At 41.7% G+C, this 19,968-nt stretch overlaps 1 protein-coding gene across 8 annotated transcripts in view; it reads right to left on the bottom strand.

The window, feature by feature from the left end:
- TBC1D1 (TBC1 domain family member 1) overlaps window positions 1-19,968 on the bottom strand; it is a 242,938-nt gene that overhangs the window by 110,724 nt on the left and 112,246 nt on the right. For all 8 annotated transcript variants that reach the window (XM_023224635.3, XM_023224636.3, XM_023224634.3 and 5 more), the window contains 5 exons: window positions 13,042-13,506; window positions 9,535-9,624; window positions 7,364-7,468; window positions 6,350-6,482; window positions 190-281 (listed from right to left, as the gene is read on the bottom strand). In XM_023224635.3, coding sequence (XP_023080403.1) covers window positions 190-281; window positions 6,350-6,482; window positions 7,364-7,468; window positions 9,535-9,624; window positions 13,042-13,506 — 885 coding nt within the window. The remainder of the gene's footprint in view (window positions 1-189; window positions 282-6,349; window positions 6,483-7,363; window positions 7,469-9,534; window positions 9,625-13,041; window positions 13,507-19,968) is intronic.

The following is a 19,968-nucleotide window of genomic DNA, read 5'->3' on the forward strand; positions in this document are numbered from 1 at the left end:
GACAATCCTTCTTCTTCCAATGTGGCGCCCAGGGAAGCCAAAAGACTGGACACCCCAGAAACCAAGACGAACTCAAGGCACCTTACCCCAGGCTGGGACAACACTATTTTGCTATTTTGTACACATTGCAGTTGCCAGGTAAGCTGCCTGCCTTTTCTTTCCTTCTAGAAATTAGTAACTGTACTGTACCTGAACCTCTTCAAAAATAGTCGCCTGCTCCTGATTGGTTAATGTTGTCAGGTGCTTTTGCAGTTCTAGTTTTGTTTTGGAAGAATTCATTCCTATTAAGAGAAAAAAAAGAGGCATGAAAAAACTCTATGCAAAAGTTGTGAGATAGGGAGTTAACCTCTTCCACACACATCCCTTTCACATTCTCTTCCACTTCAGACTTTCAAGGTTTTATGGAAAAAAAAAAAGTTTTTATTTTTTATTTTTGACATGGAATCCCACTCTGTCACCCAGGCTAGATTGCAGTGGTGCAATCACGGCTCACTGAAGCCTAGACCTCCCAGGCTCAAGCAATCCTTCCACTTCAGCCTCCCCAGTACCTGGGACTACAGGTACATGCCACCATGCCCAGCTAATTTTTGTATTTTTAGTAGAGACGAGGTTTCGTCATGTTACCCAGGCTGGTCTCGAACTCCTGAGCTCAAGCACATACGCCCACCTCAGCCTCCTAAAGTGCTGGGATTACAGGTGTGAGCCACTATGCTTGGCGTGGAAATTTTCATCGAAAATAGTCTTGCTGTTATCTTTGTCTTCATCTTCTAAATGAGCTCTGATGCGCTGGACACTGTATAATAGGCATTAAGCTTGCACCATTTAATTCTCAAAACAATCTGGTGAAGAGGAGGCTATTACCCCCAGTTTACAGCTAAGAACACTAAGACCCAGAGAGCTTACGTCATTTCCACAGACCACTAATTTGGACTCTACTTCAGGATTGTGTGGCTTCAAATCACTTTCTCCCTGTTAAAACACCTCCCATAATCAGAAACTTCTCCTCAGAAAATGATAAATTCTTGTGTTGATACGTAAACCTGACAACTTTTTCTTAGGGAAAAACAACTCCTATTCTGTTGGAAAACTGATGCACATTTCTCTTGCATGCCAGGTTCCCATCACAGAAAACTGATGCATGTGGCTCACAATTTTTCTTACACCACCACATGCTTATTAATAACTTAATGAACATTACAGTTAATTAATGTTACAAAGGGTTTTGAGGAAAAGTTATAAAAATAAAGTCATTACATAATTTTAGTACCCATTAGAATCTGATATTTCAAGACGTTCCTTCCCCACACAAATACGGCTCAGAGCCCGCACTGCCTTTTCTCGGTGTCCAGAGATAAACGTCACACATGATGAGAAGGTTGATAATGAAAGAATATGCTGACCCAACTGCCATGAAAAGAAAAAAACTGCACAGGTTATTTTTCTTCCAAGGGCAGCTCTCACCTCGCCCACCTGGCACTGTCTTCTCATCCCACCAGGGTGGCCCTGAGGCAGACGCTTGACCAAGGCTCTGGGCTGGAGAACAGTGTGCGAGGCACCTACTTCACTACGGATGGCCGGGAGGGAAATCTGCTGGGCCAGAGGCTTGTCTGTAAGGACTTGGAAACCATGCCTTCATTTTACAGATGGTTTTGCTGATGCCCAGAGAAGCCAGGCGACTTGTGAAAGGCCAGGAGGCCCATCAGCAGCCAAGTCTGCCCAAAGCCATGGCTCCTCCCCTCCCACGGCAGCTGAGGCAGAGCCCACAACCTCTCAGTAGAGTGGGACTGTGGCAGAGGTGGCTGCCCTATCACACTGTTACAGCCATCTCTGCTTCCAGAAAGACATTCTTTTTCCCCTTTTTTTAACTCAAGAAAACCCTGAGGCCACCATAGAAATAATATTTAAGTGACTGCCAAGCCATTTCACTTAACACTTTATGTGCATTATTTCATTTCACCCTAAAATGAATACTAGAAATGGCCTTTTTTTTTTTTTTTTAAAGTAATCCCAATGCCCACTGAAGAAACTTGAGGCACATCGAAGTCAAGTATTTTGTCCAAGGCCATCAGCTAAGTTGCCTCCAGCAACCGAACCCTTAACTGCTCCACTGCCCTCCCTGACTTGCAGAGCCAAGACGCCTGACTCTCAGGTGGCTGCAATACAAGAGTAAGCTCAGAGGTGGGTTAAAGTGCAGGAAGGACGGTACCGCCTTCGTCATAGTGCAATGCAGTCACTCTTTCAGCAAGCTGTCAGGTCACACGAAGCTAGGGAAATAGACAAGGCTTTACTGTATCAACTACTTAAATGCTGACACGAAACAGAGTTAAGATTTATGAATCAAATAAGCGCTAAGTCATCATGCACTAAAAATCTCCCCCACATATGGAGGACATCTCTGACAGTCAAAGTATCATATTTTGGAAAAATGATATTGTTTCATGAAACAATCAGATGTGGGGAATAAACGAATAAATGCCAAGGCCTAAGACAAGTTAGACCAACTCAACACTCTGCCAATCTCAGGCGAAATCACGAAATGCAGCCTAGTCATCGCTTCGGCAGCTATGAAGCAATTCTCTGAGCAGTTTCACCCTGTCTGCAGGGTGCGTAACTCATGAGGTCCTTCCGACCCCATCTCTAAACAGCCGGCCCACCTAGGTGCGAGCTCCTCCCCCAGGGATTCTCACACAGCTAGCGCCTCCTGGGTGGTTTCTGTACACCCACTGAACGCACCTCCTCAGAGAGGCCCAGGTGATGCCAAAATGGCTTATGGAGGGGAATGGGAAGCAAGGACTGAAGCAGAAAAAGGTAACCAGCATCAAAGGAGTTTCCAAACTACAACCCCTCCCGGCTCCTCTGGTCAGTGAGGCCGCCTCCCTGGCGGTGCAGAAACGGCCCTTGTTAGAGGGAACGGTGATGAATGACTGTTTTACTGAAGGAAAATTCGCTCTGAGAGCAAAAGAAAATCTCAGTTCAACTAATTTTTTTAATGAAAGCATAATTCAGTCTAGTAATTCCCAAAATGCTCCTCTTTTAAAATAAGCAAAATACTATATAAATACCACTGAGTTGTATATGGTTCAAATACAGAACTGGGTAGAGCTGCACTTCTGATGTGTTGCATGTTAGAGCAGAGTGCAGCGTAATCAACATGAACAGCGTTGCTGATTCTATTTTGTAGATTCTGGGGGATGACTTGACTACACTTACTAAGAAAACACACTCTGTAAGTCTTTGTGTGGCCACATCACTAGTCCTCTCCACAGTTTTACAGAGTTATTGATCAGACCATATAACTTCCTGCTAGAACTACTCTTACACCAATATACAATGAGTTTTAATAAGCCACTTCATTCTACTTATTAGGAATACAACAACAAAAAGCAAGGAACCGTAAAATTGTTTATGTAATAACTAGCACTTCTTCTAATAATGTGCCCTCTACACTTTTAGAAATGAGTTCCATCATGTAGGTAAAACATACCCCCACCAGACTTCTAATTGTACTATTTAAGAATGTTCTGGGTTAGTAGAGTTTTGTGCCTTGGTTGGATTTTATCAGGTGAAAGATGGATCAAATGATTAATTCCAAAACAACGGCGGCAAAATCTACCCTGATCAAACTTTTGAGCTGTAACTTTCTGAAAGCTAAGCCAGACCAACGAAAGATTTATCAAGGGGAGCGCTGGAAGCATTCCAGTTCCTGCAGATCGTGATCTGCTTTATCTTCAAGGCCAAAGTCATTGCTGGCTTTTTAATAAGCTCTTAAGGGGCATTTCTGTCATCGTTTACCTTATCTTGACAACCACTAAGGAAAGAGTTAGTGATCCTCTTGGTTGGGAACTCTCGTTAAAGCAAACGTTTTCTTGTTCCCAGATATATTTTGTGTAATGTCAGCAAATAGTAACAACATGGAAAACACAGTTGAATATATTAATCATGTTTTTTCATTTTAAAGAGCACTGTAATGCCACAAATGACCCTTCCCAGACCTTAAGATGTCAACTGTTAATTTATCTTATTTAAAAAGGGAAACCAGAAACCACTTCACATCTATCTGGATGGCTTTCATCAAAAACAAAACAAAACAAAAACAGAAAGTAGCAAATTTTGGCGAGGACGTAAAAGAACTGGGGTCCTTACCCATTGCCAGTGGGATTCTAAAATGGTGTGGCCACTGTGAAACAATACGGCAGTTCCTCAAAAAAATTAAACATAAAATTACCACATACCCTAGCAGTTTCATTTCTGGATATATATCCAAAAGAATTGAAAGCAGGAACTTCAACAGGTATTTGCACATCAGCATTCACAGCAGCATTATTCATATGATAGGCAAAAGGTGGAAGGACCCCAAATGTCCATGGACGAGTAAATGGATCAACAAAACGTGCTACACGCTTTTGGAATGGAATACTATTCAGCCTTAAAAAGGCATGAAATTCAGACAACGCTACAGTACACATGAATCTGGAAAACATTATGCTAAGTGAAATAAACCAGAAACAAGAAGATAAATATTTTATGACTTTGCTTATATGAAGTTACCTAGAAACAGAACGGATGTTGCCAGAGTTTGAGAAGGAGCAGAGCTGGCATTTAATGAGTTTCAGTTCTGGAAGATGAAAAAGTTCTGGAGAGGCTGGTGGTGAGGACTGCATAACAATGTGAATGGACTTAATGCCACTGAAGGGTACGCTTACAAAAAGGTTACAATGGTAAATTTTGTGTTACATATATTTTTACTATAATTTTTTTAAAAAGGAAAATTGGATCTCAATAGCAATGTTGTCTTTACAAAATTATAGCTTATAATAAACATTCCTTTTTTTTTTTTTTTTTTTTTTTGAGACATCTCGCTCTGTCACCTAGGCTGGGAGTGCAGTGGTACAATCTCAGCTCACTGCAACCTCCATCTCCTGGGCTCAAACGATTCTCCTGCCTCAGCCTCCCAAGTAGCTGGAATTACAGGCACACACCACCATGCCCAGCTAATTTCTGTATTTTCAGTAGAGATGGGGTTTCACCATGTTGCCCAGGCTGGTCTTGAACTCCTGACCTCAGGTGATCCACCCGCCTTGGCCTCCCAAAGTGCAGGGATTACAGGTGTATAATAAACATTCTCCAAACATGAGAAATGATCAAATTTTTGTTTTCTTTTCACAATAACATGGGTTGTTTAAATCATGTGACCTCCACAAGTCCCAAAAAAATTTTTAGAAATCCTCCCATAAACAGAACAAAAACACAAAACCAAGAACAGAGAGGTGAAAACTCCTTCACCTTCCCGACGCCCTCAGATAAACATATTACCACTCCCTTTCACTGTCACCTGGTTCTGTCCTCTCCCCTGGCCCCTCCCTGCAGTCCCAGAGACAGAGACTCTCGCTTCCTGCCTCAGGTGGACTCCCCACACTTGTTCAAAAGGAACCCCCTCCGTTCCATTCAGATTCATTTGGCCCCTCCCGCCCCTTGGGCTCTGAATTCACTCAAACCTCTCCAGTTCTGTAAAAGGCAAAGTTAGCTGCAATCCCCAGGTCTTCCCCCAGTATGGCCTTCTCCTAGAAATGCTTGGTGGCAGGTAACAGGGCCTTACCACCTGGGGTGAATCATGGGCTCACGATACACTAGTTTATTCCTAGACATCTCTAATCCTCAATTTACTTATCAGCAATATGTGCAAAATAAATAGTCCCTTTTCCTCCCACAAATGTGGTGAGGATTAAATAGATAACAGAAAGCACCTAATATATTTCCTGGCAGATCTTATTCAATACAATACACATTAGCTACAAATCATAACATTTATTACAGTTTCTCCCTAAGCAAGGTTTCTGGAAGTACTGTTCAATACTAATAGTGCTGTTTCTTTTATTTCTTCCCATTTGCTCCTCAACTGCAACCTGTTTTGTGCTACCTCGTCTCCATTCAAACTGTACTAGCAGCTGTTACTAATGACCCTGTAATGGAGAAACCGGTACAAGTTCCTTAGTTTTTATCTTTCTAGATATCTCTGCAGTGGCCAGTATGACTAACCACAAACACAATCTTGATAAACACTAGGCAACTGGTTTGGTAACCTGTTTCCCTAACTCCTCCTCCACCTTCAGAATACCCTGGAGGGAGATGGCAGAAGGGGGTTCTGGGTTCTTATCTTTGTATCACCAGCATCCAGCACAATTCCTGACACACAGAAGACACCCACTGCACGCTGAGAGTCCACCTACAATCACTGTGACTAACACAAGCCTCTGTTAGGCAGAATCTTCCAACAGATGAGTATCACCTAAAGTTCTCCAGGAACCTTTAACTCCCACTGTGCTCACGCTGGAAAAGGTCCCCTACTCACCCTCTATCCTCTCGCAGAGCTTGTGCAGGCCCTGCAGGGGGCAGCCCTCGCACAGCTGGGCTGGCGCCTTAGCCGTCTGCTGCACTGCGGCCACCGTGAAAGCCTGTTTCAGGGTCATCATAATTTCGTCAACCTAATCAAAGAGAAGAGAAGTTGTAGCCACCAAAAAGTCAACTTGAAATTAGCTGGGCTGAGATGTCAGATAATCTATGGAAAAGACTTTTTAAGCTTTTAAGAGTTTTCTGTACTACTCTTCACAGTTTGACAGATAATAATTGGAATAACAGCTAGGATTACAGTCTGAAAATACTACAAGGATGCTCAAAGCAGGTAAGGTAAATGATATGGTTTGGCTGGGTCCCCACCTAAATCTCATCTCGAATTGTAGCTCCCATAATTCCCACGTGTCAGGGGAGGGACCCAGTGGGAGGTAATTGAATCATGGGGGTGGGTCTTTCCTGTGCTTTTCTCGTGATAGTGAATAAATCTCACGAGATCTGATGGTTTTACAAAGGGCAGCTCCCCTGCACAGGCTCTCTTGCCTGCTGCCATGTAAGACGTGCCTTTGCCCCTCCTTCACCTTCCGCAATGATTGTGAGGCCTTCCCGGCCACGCGGAACTGTGTCCATTAAACCTCTTTCCTTTATAAATTACCCAGTATTGGGTATGTCTTTATTAGCAGTGTGAGAACAGACTCATACAGTAAAAACTAAAAATACAAACTACTGAGAAAAAAGGCAAACTCCTTTGATCAGATGTCTAAAATGACACTGTAAAATGCTAGACCAGAGGGTGACACTCAGCAAGTTCTTCTGAAATAAAAAATATAAAATGCACACCCAATTAAGCCTCAGATGTGTATTAGCTACTTACTAAATAGTCATAAGTAAATAACTAAAGACAAATAATGATATGTCAATGACTATCTGGTTTTCCTAAGGACAGAAAAATCAGTGGAGCTAAAATTCCTTGTAAAGAAGGTTCCAAGGTAAGAATTGCTTGTCCTCTTCTCACCAGGGCCTCATTTGTGCACTGAAACACGTAACAGACAAAATGAAAGCCGCCACCTCCAGAAGACTCCCGGCAGATAAATCCGAAGTGGTCCACATGTCTGATGCCCTGTCCAAGGGAGAGAATGAGATGTTCAGGTGAATCCAGAAGACGCACCATCATCAGAAATGCACCTCAAGATTTACACAGCCCAATTTTATTTTATTTTACTTTTTATTATTTTTTTGAGACGGAGTTTCACTCTTTTTGCCCAGGCTTGTGTACAATGGCGCAATCTCAGCTCACTGCAACCTCTGCCTCCAGGGTTCAAGTGATTCTCGTGCCTCAGCCTCCTGAGTAGCTGGGATTACAGGCGCCCACCACCACACCCAGCTAATTTTTGTATTTTTAGTAGATATGGTGTTTCACCATGTTGGTCTCGAACTCCTGACCTCAGGTGATCCACCCTCCTCAACCTCCCAAAGTGCTGGGATTACAGGCGTGAGCCACTGCGCCTGGCCTAGAGAGCACACTTTTAAAGAGCACTAGAAAATTACTATTTTCTCTGATATTTTAAAATTTCAAAAAGTCTAAAAACATCTCAAATAAAGGTGGTTTACTAGAATGTTCCTTTGATTACCCCCACAACAATTAAGAGAACTAAGATCTGAAAATTCAAGTTTTCGTGCTCATTTTAGTATTCAATTGTTGTTTCGTTTGAGACGTAGGTATTAAAGAATAAAAATCACTCAAAAAATCAAAGGCAGACCAGAGATTCATGAAGAAACACAACTATACACATACACACATGTATGTGCATGCATGCACACACACCCAAAGGTTAAAAAAAGATTTAAAATATATTTGTACTCCTAAAATAAACAGGTAAATATTGAAGTGAACTGGAATAAAGAAAGAGTCAAAAATTATATGCATGCAGAGTAGAGGAGCTTTTAAACATATTAGGCCAAGGCTCTACCATAGAATCATAAGAGCTATTTTTAATAAATATTAATATGTAAACATGTTTTAAAATCATCAGCTATCAGAGGCACCTTAATATAGATAAAACATCTGCCATAAATATTAATACATCAATGTATTCTGAAAGCATCAGCACGCAGAGATGTGCGTGCTGATAGCTTAATGTTCAGGTAGTCATATAAACTTGTAAGCTACACTCTTTTGGAAATTATAAAGCTATCACACAAAAATGTAAACATTTAACATTAATATTCAACAGAAACAGCAGCAAATCAGGATAAAAACTCTATGGGTAATCTTACTTTCAGGCCAAATATTTTCCAGTAAATGAGCAATCATCGACATGCTTTGCCATCTCAATTAATATTCTCCAATAGCAAGTTAAGCATAAGCTAGAGGCTACAACTTAAGGAAATATGATTTAGAACAGCTTTTTGTCAATGGTTCCCTATTTAATCTATAAAGAACATTCTTTATTTTCACATTTTGAATATTTAAGTAGATCACATTATAAATCAACACTGACATTTTCATATTTTATCAATTATGAAAACGAAAAATCCAGAGTTTAAAAAAAATAAGCAAACATAACCTTAAGTGATCTCGTATTTGTTAGGAAGATCCTGAGTAAAACTGACATAGCTAATCTTAATTGATTGATAGATTCTTCCAAAATCTCTCTATGAAACAAACCCCTGGAAGATTATCAAGAAAAAAGTTTTCAAGTAGACACTGTACTTTGAGTAGAACATTCTCAAAGATAAGCACTATCTATATTTGAAGGGAGAAGAAATACTGATAACTGGTACCCAAAAAGTTATAAATTTTTGTAAAGTAGAAATATATCTAATAAAAAGACACATTTGTATGAAATGTGTAAATATGTATGTGTAATATGCACAAAGACACACATACATGCATCTGGAAGTCATGACTGTGGACCATTACTACCAATAACTGAGAAAATTAAAAGTAGATCTATTTTGTCCATTAGTGTTGCTAAGAGCAAATTTCTTCATTTCAAAATTATATTCATAATTTACCTTAACATACCAAAGCAAAGGAGAAAGAAAAGCGAAACACAAATCAAGTACAGTACTTAGAAAACATACACCTTGTAACCTTTAGCATTTCTGTTACATGACAGATATTACAGAAATCCATTTAAAAATTCCATTGCAATTGAATTTTAAAAACCCATCTCCATTTACCTGAGAGCAAAAGGATATCTCCTTAAAATTTTTCTCCAATGCTACTCTTTTGGTGTCAGGACTGATGAGGTAAACTTCAGACTGGCCAATCTTAAAAGACAAACAAAAAAAAAATCTAGCTTTTCAAACTTTCTCATTTTATGACCTATAAAAATAAAGAATAAAAGGGGCAAGCTCCTATAAAATTCTGACTCTATCACTGTAGAAATCATTTCACCTTTGAAATGGATAAGATTCCCTCTTATCCTCTGGATTTCAGGTCACACTGGACATCTATTAGTGCCTTCACCTACATAAGACAGCAGTCTTCCTTGAGATGAAAGAACCGGATATCCAAAAGTTAGCAACAGGCCTCAAGAGCCACACATCCCCTAAAAACTGAGGTCTTCACATAAGTGAACCTTCCAGAAAACAGAATCTACTCTTTGAAAGCTTCCAAGATACTTTTGAAATGATTTTTACTGACAAGTCTTTTTAAATTGTTGTTAAAATAATCTACCATTTGTATAGTACATATTACATGTGAGGCATTCACATACACTAGTGACCGGACCTTTTCAGGTTAGAGTCTGAGCATCAATCACAATCCTCTTACTGCCTTGGGACATGCTAATAGACATGCATTATAGGAGACTGCTGTGTCGCAATACTCATCCTACTGTGTGTGCACATGCCCCTGCAGGCTGTGAAAGCCTGCCTTTTAGACTCCATGTCTCCGGAGCGCTAAGCTTCTTGCATTTCAGTGTAGTTGGTTTCTATAGCTCTAGTTTCTCCTCAGGACCAAGAAGTCAGTGATCACATCCTGATGCTGCCACCCTAACTCCCAGACCCATCTCCTCCTCTAAACACTCTACATTTTGATGTTAAAGACAAATCAGATACACAAGCTTGTTGGAAACTGGGGTGTAAGTCAAAGGGAATTATATTCTCAGTGAGAGAGCCCAAGAAACGTGCATTCTGTTTGGGGCGTGGACTTTGCACCCTGACTTGTTTTTGCACACTTACTGTTTCTGAACTGTATTCCAGCCAGCAGAGAGTAGCAGGTGGCCTTTTACTCTCACATCCTTCCATGGAGACCAAGGATGATGAAAAACTAATTCATTTTTAACATGCAACATCTTTCTAAATTAGACTGTGTCTCTCTCTACAGTAGGAGCCAACACAATATCCTCCTTATTTGTAAACAACGAATAAATATCTATATGGAGTATGTTTAGCCTCTTTACAAGTCACTGTCTTTACCTACATAGTGAAGATAGTCCTTACTTGTTTTTAAAAATAACCTTCGAAAATCTCATAAGGTGAGAGGCTCCAAGGCATTATCATTTGGCTGTGGCTGGGTTGAAAAGAGCAAGTCAGAATCTAAAGTTGGGTGGGGGTCCTGAGATCCCTCTCCTTCCCCATGGCATCCAAAGGATTATACATCCCATTAATTGGACTTTCTGCATGTCTGTCTCTTCCACTCCCACTGCACTTCATAACCCTACTATCTCTCACCTGGACTACCACACAGCTTCACTCCCCTCCCCACCCTACTCTTGCCCTCCCCCAAGTATCCTGGTTCTGTAGCCAAAGATATTTCACACTGTGTTTTAAAGCATGCAGTGACTGCCCACTCCTTTCAGGATAAAAAACAAAACCCTGACCGAGACCCATAAAGTTGTGCCTAATGAACACAGCTTTCGTGGGGCTGCCTCCAGGCCCAGCCCCATCTCTATGCACCATCGTTCCTTGTTTTCAGTGCAGCCATCTGGACTTATTTCTCACCCAACAGGTGTCTACAGAGCACAGCTGTGCTCTAGGCACTAGCAATGACAACAGGGAACGGAGACATGAAAATCCATGCCCTCTTGAAGCCTAACTTCATGGGGGCATGTGGGACATAAAATGTTGTACTTGTTTATTTGTAATTGTATCAAATGGTAAAAGTGCAATGGAGAAAAACAAAGCAAAAATCCTGGAAGTGAGGTTGCTACTGGCCTTACTGATACGATGATTCCTCCATGTCAACATTTCAGCAGAGACCTAGAGGAAGCAAGAGGAGGTAAGACCACAACAACCGAGGGAAGAATGCTGAGCAAAGGAGGCACTCAGGCCTCCGGGATTCTCCAGGCACCAGGCGCCATCCCTGCCTTTAGGACCTTCTCATCTGCTGCTCTGTGGGCCCAGAAGAACTTCCCAGGTGGCCACAATGAAACCTTGTGTTAGGTGAAAATCACTTTCTCAAAGAAGCCTTTCCCAATTACCCTAGGAAATGCTCTCCGGTATCCCGTCCCTCTCCTCCACAGCATTTACCACAATTATAATTAGATAATTATTTGTGCACTCAGTTGCCTGTCTCCTTTACTGGAATCTAAATTCCATGTGGGCAGAGACCATACTTGTCTTGTTCACGGTTGCATTTCCAGCATGTGGCAAGGGACGTTAGCACAGCAGTCAAACAGTTAGTACTTATAAATAAATGCAGGGAGCAGCTTTCTCAATGTCACCAAGGAAGTTTTTTAAAAAGACACAGATCACAAATTAAAGCACAAATCTGACTACTCTTTTTGGTACACGAGATTAATGGTCAAAAGATGAAAACATCAGCCCTATTTACCCTTGGGTGCACCCCCTCGGTTTTAAACCGGCCCACGTCCACACTTCACTAACCTAGGTAGCCGGTTTTTTACCCCCTGGCCATCGCACTCGTGTCCTGAATTAGACACAAAAAGGGGACTTCATATTTAAGGTAATTTTGTTCTCTACAGAATGTCAGTCAGCATTAAGCCAAAGAGGAGGCCAAGGAAAAAACTAGCTCCTCCATTGTCAGAGACGGGCTCGCTGCTGGGACAGCTCCACACCTCATCCATTCAGCCCTGGGGACTCCCAGGGAGGGCACACCCACTCAGAAGAGCCCAGGTCAGCATGGAACCACGAACCCCACCCACCTGGGACAGCCAATGCCACCCCCATCCAGTCCTTTTCTAGCATTTGGCTATTTAACTTTTTTTCTTATTAAAAAAAAAAAAAGCAAGCAATTGGCTCAATTTTCATTTTGGGTATAAATTTCAAATATAATGTCACTCACAAAGCCACTCACCCTGATTAGCAAAGGGTAAATGTTTCACAAATAAAAATATTAATAGTAGAGAGGATGTTTTCCAACTAAAAGATTCTGTTGAAATATATCCTCTGAAATTCATATTTATTTTTAAAATCTCTCTGCTGGCTTTATTTACACGTTTTCACTGTTCTTTCCACACTGAAAAGGTGTCTTTATAATTATGGGGTGAGATAAAAATGACACATGGGCATGAGATGGATCTCTGTTTCTCCCTGATTACTGTAAAGCCTTATGGCTAAAGGAAGGATCTTATCCTAAGAATAGAATCGTTCAGCATGAAAATATATGGATTCACACATAAATCAAAAGCAATTGACTAAGAATCTTCACTCCGTAAAGGAGATTTTCTCTTGAACGCGTATGGCAGACTGGGGCTGTGCACGAGCTGGGTGATATTTTACCGTGAAGAGCATAGTTCGATTTTCCTCGATATCTGTGGGCTGCACAATATTGTGTCCGCTAATGAGGTGGTTCTCAATGTCGCTCTCCTCGAAGGAGCTGAAGAAGCCGCTGCTTCGGAGCCCCCCATCCTGCAGCTCCTTCCTGAAGGCCAGCGAGCGCAGGCCGGGCTGGGAGAAAGACTTGCGCATGGGCCTGCGCCCCGGCTCCTGGCTCCCTGTGGGCGCGGCATGGGGCGGGGCGGGGCGGGGGCTCTCGGACCCCCGGCTGCCGCTGACGTGATTGAACTTCTCGATGCACTCGTCAATCAAGGCCGGGGGAGCCTTCTTGTGCGCCACTGTCACGCGGCCGCAGAAGAGCACCTCGAACTTCTTGGAAAACGTGTCATCAAACTCGGAAGGGCAGTGCAGCTCCTCCTGCCGGGCGATCTTCCCCGCCTGACGGATGGAGCTGATGATCTCAGGCACCTGCCGAGAGAGGGAGGAGTGTTATTTGGAATATGCAGTGTGGCTGGCACTCACGGAATGAATGCACCATGCTGTCTCGGGGCGCACTGCTGGCTACTCCACCGCGGAGCACTGGAGGAGGAGCCCACAGCAGGGGACTAGGAATGTCTTTCCATAGGAGGTGAACAGCTTGCACAGAGAAGAGAAGGGGGACACTTACGAAGTACCTCTTACATGCCAAGGGCTGCGCTAGAGGATTTACATGCCCGCAGCATCCTGCAAGGTTCAACCACCAGCCCCGGGACACAAACAGCCCAACCTAGCAGGCCTTGGATTCAAGCCCAGGTTGGTCCCACTCCAAAGCTAAAGGTCCCCTCTGGAGAAGCTGTGGCCTCCCAGAGAAGTCTGTCTCCAACGTGGTTCACAAAACATGACTCAATTATTCTAGATCTCATGGCTATAGTATACTTTGGAAAGTCTTCTTTAATAAATGGTGGGATGAAGACGACAAAGGTTCTGAAATTATCCGTAAATTGTTTATTCAAATCCCAGCACCATTATTTCCTTCCATGACAACTCAGTCCTATATTTCCTAGCAGGTGAATAGTGACTAGTACGTCAACAAAGCTAGGAGGTTTCAATCAAGGAGTGAGCAACTCATGACTAATATTATCACAGCAAATATGCTCACCAGGGCTTCTTCACAAGGAGACTATAAAGCTTTTGGTTTCTAATGTTTAAAATCATGATTAAAAGAATCTACTAAAAGATCTCATCTGCCACGGTGTTGTCCCTACTGCTACATCCTCTCATCATTAACCTCGGAGAAGTTTCTTCAAAGCAGCATTAGACATAAAGATGAATCCTCACGGCAGTGAATGAACAGCTGTGCAACTGCTCAGATGATGGACAGCCACAACACTAATATTTGTGGCCAGGCATGGATTTAAACAAGGCTAAGGCAGGCATAAATTTAATCTTCAAAAGGGCCTACTTTTTGTTATGACCTAACACCTAAACCAATTTTTTCCATTTTTCTATGTAAGGAAAATTCAGTTTAAGGCCCAATACCCACAGGCCCAATGTCTTTTTAACATTATAGATAAATTTTTAAAATCCGCTTTCCAATTCAGGTCAAAGGTCAACACATACAGTAAAGGAGGTGGTTTTAAATTTTAAGAGTATCCTTGTATTCAGTGTTCATGACTTAATTCCCAAACCCAATGACTCGAAAGATTTTTCTCTTTGTGATTTCATATCAAATACACCTTAAAGATCTCTCTGACATAAAGATTATGATCTATCCTTTCAAGGTATTTTATCTACAAAGAGTCAAAAGATCTTTAGGAAAGTTTTATATTTTAAAGAACTGATTCCTGATGAGACCTAAATGATTTTAAAAGCCAAAATTTCAGCCAGGCGTGGTGGCTCACACCTATAATCCCAGCACTTTGGGAGGCCAAGGCGGGTAGATCACGAGGTCAGGAGTTTGAGACCAGCATGGCCAACATAGTGAAACCCCATCTCTACTAAAAATACAAAAAATTAGCTGGGAGTGTTTAGTTGGGTGTGGGGGTGGGTGCCTGTAATCCTAGCTGCTTGGGAGGCCTCAGCAGGAGAATTGCTTTGAACCTGGGAGGCGGAGGTTGCAGTGAGCCGAGATTGCGCCATTGGACTCTGGCCTGGGTGACAGCGCGAGACTCTGTCTCAAAAAAAAAATAGCCAAAATTTCAATAGGTCAAGCATCTGTCTGCACTTAGCACTCGCTTGGTTATAGCCCACTTTTATACTGCCAAATAATCATACATCACACAGAGGCCTAAAAACTGTTGGTCAATTATAAAAAGAAGACAGGACAGAGAGAAGAGAATATAAAATCTAGGTTTCATTCAGATCTTTGCCAATGGTTCACAACAGAAGCCTGGTAAAAACTTAGCCACAGTTAGACTGGGTATGTTAGTGTACACCTGTAAATCCCAGCACTGTGGGAGGCCAAGGCAGGTGGATCGCTTAAGCTCAGGAGTTCAAGACCAGCCTGGGCAAAATGGCGAGACCTCGTCTCTACACAAAATACAAAAATGAGCCAGCTGAGGTGGTGTGTGCCTGCAGTCCCTGCTACTCAGGAGGCTGAGGCAGAAGGATTGCTGGAGCCCAGGAGATGGAGGCTGCAGTGAGCCAAGACGGTACCACTGCACTCCAGCCTGGGTGACTGAGATCCTGTCTCAAAACAAAACAAAACAACAACAAAAAAGCCATAATGACTCTCCAAAAAAGAGTTTATAAGATTTTCCTGGTGAAAGTGATTTCTGTAAAGAACATTTGTCAAACAAAAATAATCAATTTATACAAGAACCCTGCCACACTTCTAAGCAAGTATATAAGATTATTTTAATAAGTCATGTGACTCTTTCCAATTACTAACCCCACTCTGAACAGAAAATTCAAACCTTATTCAGTCCTCTGAGGCTTTTGAAAATACCTGACGTTTCTACATGCTGTGTCTTCCGCTGCATCTGAAGTAAGCAGTGACGTCTTTCATTATATATCAAAGGGGAGAGAAAATGTGTGAAGTCACATAATTTACTGGTGACTCAGTAGGAAATGGTACAAACAAAAAGACGATACAAAGTAGATCACTTGACTGTTCCCTGGATTCCCAGGGTCAGAAGAAACTGAAGAATACATCATAACTTGGTCATGATAGAGGCTGTGATAGTTTTTCCAAGGACCAATCTCTGCTATCCTTTTCTCAGAATCTTAAAAAAAAAAAAAAAAAAAACCTTAAAAAGACACACTTTAGTCAAAGACCAAAGTCTCTCTCCTTGCTCTGGTAAGTTTTAGTATTCAGGCATAATTGAGCTCAAGGTTCTCATGCTCAGGGAAAGGTGTGCCCTGTCATTCAGAAGCACCAAGAAGTTATGCGTAATACAGATATAAAGGAGATACTTGAGGTCTAAAAACAAAAATCATTGGGATCCTGATCAGAAGACTAACAATTTCAGAACATTTGAAGGCAAAGGGCATACTGCCAAATATAGTTTCAACAACAAATTGCAAATAATTTAAAAAACCTAATGCCATTTAAACATTACTTTAAGTTAGTCAAGTATACTAAGAGACTAAAGGAAAAAATGGGTTCTACCTGTGTGTAAGTTTATAAAACCTTCTACCAGGATGGACCTGGAGCACTGTTTTCTTTTCCTCTTTCTTGTTTTGAGATGGAGTTTCGCTTTTGTTGCCCAGGCTGGAGTGCAATGGCGCAATCTTGGCTCACTGCAAACTCTGCCCCTCAGGTTCAAGCAATTCTCCTGCCTCGGCCTCCTGAGTAGCTGGGATTATAGGCATGGGCCACCACACTCGGCTAATTTTGTATTTTTTCAGTAGAGATGGGGTTTCTCCATGTTGGTCAGGCTGGTCTTGAACACCTGCCCTCAGGTGATTCACCCGCCTCGGCCTCCTAAAGTGGTGGGATTACAGGTTTGAGCCACCGCACCCGGCCTCTGGGGCACTATTTTCTTAAAAAATGCAGGCATAATGTCCACTCGTGATAAAATCCTAAATTCTTTATCTTTATAACTCTGTCCTAGACTCACCTATTTGCAAGGAGGACTTGAGTCAGTTACTTCATTTGATTTCTATACATTTTTCTAGGCATCTCTAGATGCCAGAGCCAGGGATTCAAAAATGTGACATGAATGTAAGTGAGTCCCTGCCCAGAGGAGGTTTAGTTAGAATCCTTTATAGTAATTGAGATGGGGCATGTTGAGAGCCTGAACTGAGAACTAAGCCCTGAAGGCTGAGAGAAAGGCTGAATGAAAGATTCTGGAAGACAGGACCAACAGAACTTAGTGGTGCCCTGGCTGGGGGGCTGAGGACATTGAAGACGGGGCATGGTGCCAGGGCTCTGGCTTAGGTTTCTATGCAGATGGCTGTGCCACTAGCTCACAGAGGGAGTGCAGAGTGGAGAAGGTCTGGGGAGACAGTGCAACGATTTCTGCTTTTGTCTACGCTGAGTAAGACCAGGAAGACTCGAAAGTAAAGGCATCTAGCTGGGTAAGTGGGCCTAGAGTCCAAGACAGGGGCCCTAGACTGGACATGAGCAGCTCACATCTGGGAGGGAAAGTAAAGGAAGGGAGCCAAGACAGGTCCCTGGAATACCCCAACATTTCAGGTGCAGAGAAACTGAGGAATCGCAGGCAGAAAAGGACTGCAGGGGGAGGCAAAGATGAGGTTAGAGACGCCCAGAAAGGGGACACTCCATCTTCAAGAAAAGGAGTCAGCAACTTAGAATAGTCTGAGGGCTGAGAGAGCTGGCTGTAGCTTCTGCTCATACAGATAAGTAAAAATAAATAAGAGGAAAGACAATACTAAACCCCCAAAATAAACATGCCTAACTGAAAAATGTCCTCAAGTAAAACTTTATTTAGTCTAAAAGAACATATACTTCCAATTACAATATTTACTGCAAAAACACAGATCCTTTTAGGGCAAATACACAGAGGCCAGTGGATTTATTCCCACTGATACGATCTGGGTACTTTTAGTGAAAATCTTTTTTTAGTTTTGTCGGAGCAATAGTATCTACGTCATTTCTGTTTGCAGACATTTGCAGACAAAGTAAATCATAACCAACTATTGCATAAACAAGAACCCAAAAAGCATCTTATTGGGACAGATTCAATAAGGGTGTGGGGCTTGGTTTTAATTTTCTTTTAACGAAGAAAGAGGCCTTATTTAGATACATAAAAATTAAACTCTTCTTCTGCCGACCTATTTGAGTTTATACTAAAACTCAATTTTGAGAACAAATCTGCATTTTGCTCACAACCAAAACAAGTTTCTTTGTTCACATACTAACAAATGCACAGTAATGTATGAAGTTTCTGAAGCATGCATAAGTGAATACTGTTTCATATGTAGCCAGATAATGACATCCCAAGAGAATCAGACAATATTCAGTTCGTAAATAAAGTCCTTATTTAAACATTTGGGTCAACTTGCTTTTTAAGGATTTAGGGATTATAAAGGATTATAAATACACTGCAAGTGTAATTTTATTCACAAGGATTTAGGAAAGAGCTCCTGAAAGAGTATTTAGAATAAAAAGTAATTTTACTTTACATTTGCTGTTTTGTTTTTCGTCAACTAGTAAGAAACAAATATTAAATAAATCTGAGGCACTGTGTATTGAAAATTCTAGCATTTTTCCCATTATTTGATAGTAACACATTCTAAGACTTCAAAAATATGGCCGGACACGTTGTGTTTTTCCCCTTAAATGAAATGCTTTCTCATTGTAAGGAGTTCAAAAGAGCACTTCAAACAAAAAATATGCTATGAAATCATTTTCCAGAAGGAACAGATTTGTGGTTTGTTTTTGCTGACAAGTAGTTATTTGTATTTGTTGGTCATAAGGTAAAAAGGAAGGGAGTAAAAACGAAATTAAACCAAGTATTTCCTCACTCTATCTTACATGCCTTAAATTTCATGCAAAACACTTGAGAAAATATGAGTGCCTATTACTTAAATCATTTAAACAGAAAATACCATCAGACACTATCTAGATAGGACACAGGTAAACATTCATATTATGCAGCAGTTCAGCCTGACAGGACTAGGTTCAATCATGAAGATTTGAATATGCCTCCTGCAATGAGTAAGACATGATTCCCTCTGACTTCAGGAGGCTCACACGTATGTGATTTCCAATATAAGGTGACAGGTGCCAGAACACAAACATGGGTGAAGGCACAGAAGGCCGCTCCTGTGCAGAGGTCTGTCTTGTCTCTTTTGCTTCACACTGTGGTGATCTAATGCCTCAATGCCTGCTTCATACTTACAATTAGACAACAGGTCAGATTAATGTGTTACATCTTCCCGAGGAGAGATCAGGTGTCCCTGTTAGCTGGCTGAGGAGGCATCTGGGCAGAGGGGAAGTGCTAATGACTATTAGCCCGTGACACAGGGGCCCCTCTTTCATCCCCTCTGCCTTATCTTTCTGTCCTTTGGGTCTTGATCTTTCATCCCACGTAAAACAGAAGTAGCATTATTCAGCTTCCCTAGTTCTGAAATGGCAAATTGGATAAGCTGTTAGTAGCTTTTAAACCCCACAGAGAGAGTCTATGCAAACACAAAACACAGTTTATACTCCAAAATGATTGTGTAAAAGGTTCACTACAACCTCCTGACTGACCAACACCTTTCCACAAACATTTAAAACTATGAAACCACAAAAGAAGTAATCGAATGGCTGTAGGAGCTAAAAGAGGGTGGGAGGAGGTGAGAAAGAAAAAGGAAGATCACGCTGTAAGGATACAAAATTATTTTGTAGATTTTCTAAAATAGTTTTTAAAACTTAAAATGCTGGGTGGCCAGCATAAACATAGATAGGCTTCATGGAATCACTGAATATTCAATCTGGATGAGAACGAAAGTCCTCGAAGTCCAGCCCCTTCACTGAAAGCACTGATTCTCAACTCAAAT

The sequence above is a fragment of the Piliocolobus tephrosceles genome, chromosome 3 (genome assembly GCF_002776525.5).
Source record: "Piliocolobus tephrosceles isolate RC106 chromosome 3, ASM277652v3, whole genome shotgun sequence".
Taxonomy (NCBI): Eukaryota; Metazoa; Chordata; class Mammalia; order Primates; family Cercopithecidae; genus Piliocolobus; species Piliocolobus tephrosceles.